At 37.5% G+C, this 11,663-nt stretch overlaps 1 protein-coding gene across 1 annotated transcript; it reads right to left on the bottom strand.

Moving 5' to 3' along the window:
• Positions 1-9,834: 9,834 nt before the first annotated feature.
• LOC110795577 (PLAT domain-containing protein 1-like) lies at positions 9,835-10,857 on the bottom strand. Its single transcript, XM_022000593.2, has 2 exons — positions 10,655-10,857; positions 9,835-10,542 (listed from the first exon to the last, which is right to left on the bottom strand). Exons 1-2 carry the CDS (start codon positions 10,727-10,729, stop codon positions 10,015-10,017), a joined length of 603 nt encoding a protein of 200 aa, XP_021856285.1. The 5' UTR covers positions 10,730-10,857; the 3' UTR covers positions 9,835-10,014.
• Positions 10,858-11,663: the final 806 nt, after the last annotated feature.

Genomic DNA, 11,663 nt, shown 5'->3' with positions numbered 1-11,663 from the left:
AGTGCTATTTATATTGACGGTGGCGGAAACACCGTTTGCGTTTGTCACTACTAAAATAAAGAAGGAGTTTAAACACTAAATTGTTAAACCAACAAAATAAAATAAAAAGTAATTAAAATAAATATTTCAAATGAGGTACAACATAGCCTCAAAAAAAAAGTAGAAAGTTTAAAATAAAATAAACTCCATTTGTTTTATTTCTCACTCGAAGCCCAAGTCCAGCCCAAAAAAGCTAAGCAAAACAACCTGTAGAATGAACAATGAAATTTCACAATCAGTGGGGAGTAACTAACAGCTCTCCCAGCTCAAGAGTAAACAACTAAATAGAAATAATAAGAATCATAGAAGATAGATGATACGCAAGAAAATAATACATGAAAACTTAAGATTATAAAATAAATCATGAAATAAGGAAAACGTTAAAGAATCCTTGAGAGAATAATAACCAATGAAAACATAATAAATAAAGTAAGAAATGTTAACCAAACCAAGTACGGCATTTTAATATATATATATATATATATATATATATATATATATATATATATATATATATATATATATATAAAATTTCATTTATATGGTAGAGGTAAGAACATAACGCAAGTGAATCGCAAGACATTGTTCCTATATAGTCAAAGTCAGGAATACGTCCTTCGAGAATACGTCTCTAGTCTAAGTATGGCTACACTCTCAACCTAGTAGATAGCACCCAGAAGCTAGTAGAGTCGAACGACAACAATGCACTAAAACGGTGTACTCAACGGAATCCGTTCGTTAGAGTTGCATGCTCCTCTCCATTGGGAATCCGTCCCTCCGGATATCTTAATCTCAAAAACTATTTCGAAAGGCGACCCAAGTCACATAAAATAATACGTAGTACGTCTTAAAATATCAAAATAATATTATATGATAAATTTGGAGTCACCGCAACCTCATATTTAACGACTTAAACTCCGGGATTCTATTTCCCGAAATTTTATGTGTGACTCGAATCTTCCTTGAAAGATGTTAGGGTGTTATAGTGGAAGGTTTGACTTCAAATGAACATATCTCATTATCTACTCATTAGATTGAGTTGATTCAAGTTGGAGGTGAAATCTTGGCTCAATAGTTTTCCAACACCTAGTCACAAGCTCATTTTGGATGAGAAATGAGGGAGTTTTGACTATTTTACGAGAAGCTGTCATGAAGCAGGGGCAGTTCGGCCGAACCTGCTGGAAGTTCGGCCGAACTCTTAGATGGTTCGACCGAACCTGAAGAAAGTCATGAACTTTGAGATTTTGGAGGTTCGCCCGAACTTTGGGTAAGTTCGGCCGAACCTGACCTTGGTTCGGCCGAACCCTGCGGGTAAACTGTTTTCTTCTCCGCAAGGTTCAATCGACGTGGCCTTTTCTTGTCCCTTAGATTGGTTTGATGTCTAACACTATAAAAACCAAATGTAATGATAATTTCAGAATTAAGAGAGAGAAACACAGGTAAGGTTGAAACCCTAGATCTAACCATACATAGAATTCTCTCTTCTTCACCTTTGAGAATTCCTCTTTGTAATCCTTTCTCCAATGAAGTGTAATAAAAGCTCCAAACCCTCCCCCATGGTGGATGTAGCTTATTGAAGAGTGGACCACCTTAAATATTTGTGTGTGTTTGAACTTATTCATTTATTTCTTCTAACTATTCCAACATTAAATTTGTCATACAAATCAACTTTCAAACCCAAAAGGATCCTTCATCCATAACAATTGGTATCAAGAGCTAAGGTTGTGTTTGGATTGTTTGTTTGATTTGTTGGGGAGTATTGAATACTCATGTCGACAATGAAGTTGGATATTGAGAAGTTTGATAGGTCAATCAACTTTGGCCTTCGGCAATTGAAAATGAAAGCTATTTTGATACAAAATGGTGTGCACAAGGATCTTGAAGGGAAGGATAAGAAACCCACTACCATGACGGAAGAGAAGTGGGAGGAGATTTATTTGAAGGCTTTGTCGGCGATACAACTTTGCCTCTCGAATGAAGTATTGAAGGAAGTTGCCAAGGAGGAAAACGCCGATGATCTATGGTCGAAGTTGGAGGCTTTTTATATGGCTAAAAGTGTCACCAATCGTCTACTACTCAAGAGTAGACTCTATGATCTTCGGCTTGAGGAAGGTAATTAATTCTCTTAAGTCTCATTTAGATGAGTTCTTTTCGATTGTTGTGGATCTTCAAAATATTGATGTTGTTTTAGATGATGAGGATCTTGCAATTTACTTATTATGTTCATTACAACCATCCTATAAACATTTTTCGTGAAACTATCTTGTATGGTAGAGATGATTTGAGTATTGATGATGTTAGAGATGCTTTGACCCAAAGGGACTTAATTGATAATAAATTAATTTCTAAATCATCAAATAACTCCAATGATGGATTGTTTATGAGGGGTAGAAATCATGAGAAGAGTTCTACTAGTAATGGTGGTAATGAGGGAAAGAATAGGGGTCGGTCCAAGTCAAACAAATCGAATCCTAACCGTAATAAGACTTGCAATTATTGTCACAATAAAGGTCACATTAAGTCGCAATGTTAGAAGTGGCAAAAGAAACAATCGGGAGGTGATGGTAAGTCCGAAAAGGGCAAAGAACCTCATGCTACCGCCGAGGCTAGCTATGTAGATACCGATAGTGATAGTGGTGCATTGGTTGCCACTCATGGAAGAATCAAGGGTAAGGATGAATGGATTTTGGATTTGGGTTGCTCGTTTCATATGACCCCCAACAAGGATCTCTTTAGATCCTATGAGGAGTATAATGGAGGTAATGTCACCATGGGAAACAATGCAACGTGCAAGGTGATTGGAATTGGGACGATAGCCATCAAAATGTTTGATGGTATTGTGAGAACCTTAACTAAAGTTCGTCATGTTCCGGAGCTAAAGAAGAATTTGATCTCTCTTGGCAATCTTGACACTAACGGTTGTAATTTTATAGCGGAAGGTGGAGTAATGAAGGTTGTGAAAGACTAGAAGGTGCTCTTGTGTTGGTGAAGGATGCCAAAGTGGGTAGCTTGTACTCATTGCAAGGATCCACCATGGTAGGCTCGGCAAATGTTTCCACGGGTACTATGAGTGATACTGAAACCAAGTTATGGCATTTGAGACTTGGCCATATGGGGGAGCATGGTATGTCGGAGCTTAGCAAGTAAGGTTGTTTTGGAAGCTTGAAGCTTGGAAGCCTTAGCTTTTGTGAGCATTGTGTGTTTGGTAAACACAAGAGGATTAGCTCCAAACCCTCCGTACACAACACCAAAGGGATACTTGAATACATCCATTCGGATTTGTGGGGTCCCTCTAGAGTTCCTTCGATTGGTGGTTGTAATTATTTGCTCACTATAATTGATGACTTCTCTAGGAAGGTTTGGATATTCTTTATAAAGCATAAAGATGATGTCTTTGATGTGGTCCATGATTGGAAGACCATGATTGAAAAGAAGATCAAGAAAAAGATCAAAACCTTGAGGACCGATAATGGTCTAGAGTTTGTAGAGAAGAAGTTCTTGAAGTATTGTCTCAAGCGTGACATTGTGCGGCATCTAAATTGTGCGGGTAGACCTCAACAAAATGGTGTTGCGAAGCGGATGAATAGAACTCTCTTAGAGAGAGCTAGATGTATGATTTCACAAGAAAATTTGGGGAAATCTATTTGGGCGGAAGCCGTTGCAACGGCTTGTTACTTAGTGAATCGCTCTCCTCACTCGACTCTTAACTTCAAGTCACCTCTTGAGGTATGGTACGGAAAACCTGTTGATTATTCTAGTTTGAGAGTATTTGGTTGTCCGGCTTATATTCATGTAAGTGATGGTAAACTTGAACCTAGAGCTAAAAAATGTATTTTTGTTGGCTATGGTTTGGGAGTTAAAGGTATAGAGTATGGTGTAACCAATCTTGAAGAGCCATAACTTCTAGAGATATTATTTTTGATGAAAATTGTATGATCACTCCGGGAAAGTAGCTTTCTATTTGCAATGATGTAGGTTCACACCATGATACCGAGGAAGAGGCCGGTGGAGCTAGAAGAGCATTCACATGAAGATGGTCCCTCATCAAGGAGAACTCATGAAGCGATACCACAAGCTCAAAAGAAATCTATTGCCAAAAAAAGAGCAAAGAGACCAATCAAGCCTCCAAGTAGATACATTGAGGAGTGTGATTATGTCCAATATGCTCTCTTCGTTGCAAGTCAAGTGGAGACCGATAATGATGATCCTTGTTCATTCAAGGAAGCAATGTCTCTAAATGATTCCGGTAAGTGGTTGATGGCCATGGAGCAAGAAATGGATTCCTTGCACAAGAACAATACTTGGAGCCTATGCATTGAACCGAAAGGAAAAAGAATTATTGGGTGCAAGTGGGTGTACAAGAAGAAGGAAGGTACACCGGAATCGGGTGGTCCCGTCTACAAGGCAAGAGTTGTTGCAAGAGGTTTCACACAAATTGAAGGCATTGACTTTCATGAAGTATTTTCTCCGGTTGTGGAAAACTCATACATAAGGGTGTTGCTTGCCTTGGTAGCTATGGAAGACTTGGAGTTAGATGTGAATACCACATTCCTCCATGGGGATTTGGAGGAGGAGATCTACATGAAGCAACTGGAAGGTTTTTGAGGAGAAAGGGAAGGAGAATCATGTGTGTCATCTTTTAAAGTCCTTGTATGGCTTGAAGCAATTCCAAAGAAATGATATAAACAATTTGATTCTTTCATGTTGGCACATGATTTCACAAGGAGCTCTTATGATAGTTGTGTCTATTACAAAGAACTTGTGAGTGGTTCCTTCATCTACTTGCTCTTATATGTAGATGATATGTTGGTGGCTTGCAAGAATATAATTGAGATTGACAACTTGAGAAAGTTGTTGGCAAGTGATTTGATATGAAAGATCTTGGTGAAGCCAAGAAGATTCTTGGTATGGAGATTATTCGTGGTAGGAATGCGGGTGTTTTGTATCTTAGTCAAAAGAGATACATTTAGAAGGTGCTTGAGCGCTTCTCCATGGTGCATGCAAAATCCGTTTCCACTCCATTGAGTTCTCACTTTAAGCTCCCAAAGGAGCTTAGTCCTCAATCCAAGGAAGAAGAAAAGTCTATGACTCACATTCCATACACTAGTGCGGTTTGAAGTGTGATATATTCCATGGTGTGTTCAAGATCGGATATAGCTCATGCGGTGAGTATGGTTAGTCGGTATATGTCAAGACCGGGAAAGTTCCATTGGGAAGCCGTGAAGTGGTTGTTGAGGTACTTGAAGGGTACCTAAAACGTTTGCCTTGAGTTTGGTAGAAATGCAAACAGACTTGAAGGCTTTTGTGATTCGGATTATGGAGGTGATTTGGATGACCGGAATTCTACTTCCGGCTATGTCTTTACTTTCGGTGCTACGGCCGTGAGTTGGCAATCAACGCTACAAGATGTTGTAGCTCTTTCAACTACGGAAGCTGAGTTTATAGCCATTACCGAAGCATTCAAAGAAGCAAGTGGCTCAAGGGTCTCGTGGAAGAGTTTAGTCCATGTTCAAGCTTGGTATCCGTGTTTTTTGATAGTCAAAGTGCCATACATTTGTCTAAGAATCAAAACACATTCTACAACAGAACCAAGCACATTGACATTAAGTACAACTTTGTTCGAGATGTGATAGCTAAAGAAGAATTGCTCTTGAAGAAGATTGGTACCGTGGAGAATCCTGCAGACATGTTGACAAAGACTTTGCCGACAACTAAGTTCACTTTGTGTGTGGACTTAGTTGGTCTTTCTCCATGGTCGATGTAAGCCCGTAAGGGGTTGTTGGGAGTGTGTTTGGTGTATAGTTTGGTGTTACATTATTAGGAAGTGTGGAGGATTCAAGTCAAGGCGGAGAATTGTTATTTGTGCCTCGAATCTTCCTTGAATGATGTTAGGGTGTTATAGTGGAAGGTCTGACCTCAATTGGACATATCTCATTATCTGCTCATTAGATTGAGTTGATACAAGTTGGAGGTGAAATCTTGGCTCAATAGCTTTCCAACGTCTGGTCATAAGCTCATTTTGGATGAGAAATGAGGGGGTTATGACTATTTTACGAGAAGCTGTCATAAAGCATGAAGTTCGGCCGAACCTGCTGGAGGTTCGGCCGAACCTGCTAGAAGTTCGGCCGAACTCTTAGATGGTTCGACCGAACCTGGAGAAAGTCAGGAACTTTGAGATTTTGGAGGTTCGCCCGAACATTGGGTAAGTTCGGCCGAACCTGACCTTGGTTCGGCCGAACCCTTTAAAGGTTCAGCCGAACTTCGGCCGAACCCTGCGGGTGAACTGTGTTCTTCTCCACAAGGTTCAATCGACGTGAAATTTTCTTGTCCCTTAGATTGGTTTGATGTCTACCACTATAAATACCAGTAATGAGAATTTCATAATTAAGAGAGAGAAACACAAGTGAGGTTGAAACCCTATATCTAAGCATTTGAGAATTCCTCTTTGTAATCCTTTCTTCATTGAAGAGTACTAGAAGCTCCAAACCCTCCCTCGTGGTGGATGTAGCTCATTGAAGAGTGAACCACCTTAAATCTTTGTGTGTGTTTTAATTTATTCATTTATTTATTCTCATTATTTCAACATTAAATTTATCATACAAATCAACTTTCAAACCCAAAAGGATCCTTCATTCATAACACGGAATAAGTGAATCCGTCACTTAAAACAATAATAGTTTGACCGATTCTGTCTCTAATATAATAGTAATTTGATGAAAACTATTGGAGGTGCATCAAGATTACAGAACGATCTAAGAAAATATAGTGTAAGATCATAATCACCCATTATATAAATTGAAAGAACTCAAACTCACGCACACCATAACCCAAGCAACGAAACTGGAATGACCAAGATTATTAATTAATAATTGCAATCTAGTACAATTTACAATATTCAAAATCATACCCAATTTGAACGAACAACTCATATAAGTTCAAGATTAAACAAGAAGAAAATACAAACCTTAAAACACCCAGCCCACACGCACAACTCGTGAATGTATACGGAACAATACCAAATCGTCCAAGCACAATGATAATATAAGTAAAGGAAGTTCATGCCATATAATATACGAAATGCAATATAAAGCTTCAGAAAAGTACTAGCATGGTAGTAATATCTCAATCCATTGATATTGCATAAAATCATAAAGTAAGTAACTCATATATCCTAAACATGATACTACACAAGCAAGTCGTCTATAATCCAGTCTCCTTAATATCATTATCTAATGGATTAAACCCAAACTAGGATAACCGTTAGTTACCTGGCCACCTAGCAGAGTGCAAATTATGTATGTTACCATTGACTAAGAGTTCCCGTTAGCGTCTTTGATTATCTATTACTATATACTAAGAGAGACACCAGGAATGACACGTGTCAATTTCTGATGCGATTTTTTCCCACCAAAAACCAATTTCCTAAAAAAGTGTATCTGTTTTATTTTATTTTTATTCTCTACCTATTTTTATAAAGTACTTTTTAGTTTATGAATTATGGCAATAATAGATAAGCGTAATAATAATTATTCTAAATTGATAATATTTTAGTCAAATCGCTACATTAATAATGAAAAATATATCATTCAATATTTTGGTCAAATTGTCATATTAGCATTTTAAATATGCATATTAGATGAATAAATTTAAACGAGTAAAAAATGTTATAACTACGCAGTAGTTAGAGAGATATTCAGTTAAATATTTTGTGAAAAAAATATCAAAATCCGTGCGTACACGGGATCTAATCTAGTTATTACTATAATAATAATAATAATAATAATAATAATAATAATAATAATAAATTATAATAATAATAATAATAATAATAATAATAATAATAATAATATCATCATCTGATCTGATATGATCTGAATTTATTTTTTCTAATCTAATTTGATCTAAACTTATCTATTATGATCTAATCTGATCTGATCTAATTAAATCTGAAATAAATAATAAGATTTTAAATAAGGTCAACTAAACAGAGCCTACTGTGACAAACTTTGAAGGCTCTAGTAGGACAAAGACTTGTTTACATTAAAACGCGGTAAACACGCTTATTGACATGATGTTATGGACGAAAGTTTGATAACCTCAACTCATTTGCAAAATTCCAACCAATAATTTAAAAGAAGTTGCGTTCAGGTACTCTAGAAACGTGTCCGCTCTATTAAGTTGTTGTTTTGTTAATTGTAAGAAATTACATGTCCACACACGTCCAAGATAGAAGACATGAGAATTAAGACATCTGGTACCTTCTAAAATGGGTGTCCGTTTCACTTAAGAAACATGATTTTTAATATAGAAGACATATGAGTTAAATGGCACCAAAATAATTTCATTGTGAAGCAAATTGCAGGCCCCATATATTATTGACTTTCTGGAATTATCAATCTAGAACGTAAAAGAGTCATCTGGAGCGTTTGGTATGTGGGATTAGGGATTAGGATTAAAAATCACAACTTATAATTTGTCCGGCAAGTTTAGGTGGATTGAGATTTCTTATACCATACCGGAAGGCATGTATTAGAGCCTTTACATGTGGGATTTGCCCTAATGTGTAAAAGACAAAATACCAGAGGCATGTAAGGCTAATACTTGGTATGTTATGTAGAAGAATCTACCAATATAAGTTGGTGGAGTTGGTGGGGGAAACTCAGCTTATGGTCGGTCACAAGGTAGAGCTCCATCAACTTTGAAATGTTTGGGTGTGATTCAAACGACTACCTGCGTAGCTAGGCTAATTGACCAGTAATGGATGTTGGTTCAATAAGATATCTTGTTCGTATCTTAAAAAAAAGAAAATAAATAGAAGAATAATATCGTAAGGTATCATAGTAATTGATCCATATAGTACAGTTAAGTTTGTTATATATATATATTCCTAACTTATTCTCAAAACTCTCCAAAAAAGAGATTTACTATCAATTTCTGAATTCATTCCCAACATCTAGTCCCCAATTTCTCAATCCACATATATACCGCCAACGCCACCTCTTTTTTTTATTTGGTGTTAGCACCCGATTCACCCTTAGGGTTAATTCGAATTCTGAGCGAGTTTTGGGTGGATATGTTCCAATCCCCTCCCAATTGTTATTGCGAAAAATCGAACACGTGTCCTCCCTATACTAACAAGTTCAGCCTCTATCACCACTTAACCAATAGACAATTGGTACCTCTCATTATTATAGTCCTTGAATCACGAGCCAAATGGGTTGATAAGAGATACTCTCGTATGATAATTGAATGATCCGGAGTATGTGGCATTGTGGCTCAAGAAAAATGCCAAAAAATGACCTGTCGTACTCATAAACATGACCACACTGCCACACATTAGTACTACAATACCACACATTAGTACTATCAAATAAAATTAGCTGGCTTAGCAATCTTCTACAAGAATTTAATCCAAGACTTCAATCATCACAAAAAAAAAATAAGTATCCTACTAGAACAATACGTATCTCATATTAGTCAGTTAAGTTAGACCGATTAACGTTTTCACTATCAAGCATAACACAATTATTGGGGCATGATCTTGTAAATCAGTCCCTCACTTTGTAATCACAAGGTGAGTGACCTAGTTCCCTGGCTACTAACTTCACCAAGTTGTGCTGGTTACTCTGTAATAATATTCGTCTTTCGGTTTAATGGTGATTGGGGCTGAACTAGTTAAGGGTTGATCGCGTGTTCGATCCCCACAACAACAATTGGGAGGGGATTGAAACCTATCAACTCAGAACTAGCCCCGAATGGTAACACCGAACAAAAAAACATCTATGTATGCCAATGTAAAATAAAATATTATTACGTTGATGCATTGATTTATTCAAGTGATCGATCATACAAAACTCCACAAAAAATAAGAAAGTATACAATCATCAGTCCATGGAAAGTAATGCATCATCAAATAAAACATCCACTTCCGACCCAAACAACATTAATTCAATAACTACACAACAATTAAATTAATTAAAATTGAGATCTAGGAATGATAGAATCAAGAGGAAGCTGCTTAGCTGCCGCTGAGGAAGAAGCTGCAAGAAGCGTTTCAACAGGAAGAAGAAGTTGACGACGTGGTTTAATTCCATTAGAGTAATTACAGCTGTCCTTAGAAACAGTAAGCTTGTCGGGAGAAAGCCACTGTTCAACGGTGAACAACTGTTGAGCACAATCGATGTGGGGCCCAGTTGTGGTGACCTCAACGTAGTTACAGTACCAGTCGGGGGTGTGGTGACTCCCAGCTGTTCCATCAGAGGTAAGCTCCATGGAACAAACGGGCTTGTCCAGGCACGGCCCACGGCCCGAGAAGATGTCGAGGTTACCTCGCTCGTAGTAATCGTGGTCCTTACCCATCAACCCACCCCAGGCTTCTAGATCTTTTACAAGTACGCCGTAGCCTGTACTATCGTAAAATGCTACGCTGATTTTGGCGTCTGTTCCTCCACTGATTGCTTTGCTTGTTCTTACATATACTGTGTATACACATTCATTATCATCCTGTATATTCATCACCAAAAATAAACGATTAAACAAACAATCGAAATAAATCCGATCTCAAATAAAACGTGTATCATGTGACAATTAATTTGGGATGGAAATTGGTACTTACAGCGGTGGCAGATAGAGCAAAAATGGAGAAGCAGAGGAGGAAGACTAAGCTGGATAAGATGTGTTTGGCTGCCATTTGTCGTGTGATCTGATTTGGTTTGGCGATTTGGAGAGGAGATATGGGAGTTTTATGACTGGGGATTGGGGATTGTCTTATTTTTCATTTGTGGTTGAACGCTGCATTGATTTTAATACGGTTTTTGGCTTATCAATCAATAACTTATTAGGTTGCCAGGTCGGTAGTTGAGATTTCTAAATCGTTTTATTATTCTACTTTTTTTTAAAAAGAAATATCGAATATACTAGGATATTGCTGAATTTTCATCGCTCGTAAAATAACCGGAAATACATCCGTATATTAGAGCAACTTCAATGGTGAGCTACAAGACATTGTGGTTAAGTTTGCCACATTAAATTTCAAATTACAATTGATTAAAACTACAAATTATCACATTGGTGGGCTAAATTTAACTATAATTTATTTATTTGAGCTATATTTTTTTGAGCTACGTAGCCCAAAATAGCTACAAGATTTTAATAGTTGTTTATGTCATTGTTGTAGCAATGGTGGGCTACCTGCTCACATGTTCATTTTTTTATGAGCAGGTCCATTTGTAATCAATGGAGTTGCTCTTACTAAGCTAGCTAGTACTGTGTAATATTATTATTATTATTATAACAAAGTCAAATATTTTACAAATAGTTAGTGGGCAGCCGAGAAACAATCTGGGCCCCCACTCCCCTGGCTATAGCAAAGTCTATCCTAATGAAAATATGAGCAGCAGCACGAGCCCCAATGTCATGTGTCCTAGAAAGCTTCTGAATCCGCTTCAGCAACGCAACAGCAACCTTATCCAGCTCCCCCAAAGAAGAGAAAGAGAACGGAAGAAACCATAATCAATGGCCCTGCAACGTGCTTCGTACTTGACCCGTTTCCGAATAGCCGCATCAGTCACAACCCGGCCCGGAGCAAAGCCAGACAACCCAGACTGTGTCAAAGGAGATGATCC

This window comes from Spinacia oleracea, chromosome 3, assembly GCF_020520425.1.
Source record: "Spinacia oleracea cultivar Varoflay chromosome 3, BTI_SOV_V1, whole genome shotgun sequence".
In the NCBI taxonomy this organism is placed as follows: Eukaryota; Viridiplantae; Streptophyta; class Magnoliopsida; order Caryophyllales; family Amaranthaceae; genus Spinacia; species Spinacia oleracea.
The sequence above is the reverse complement of the archived record's forward strand: the minus strand, read 5'-3'. Positions and strand labels throughout refer to the sequence as shown.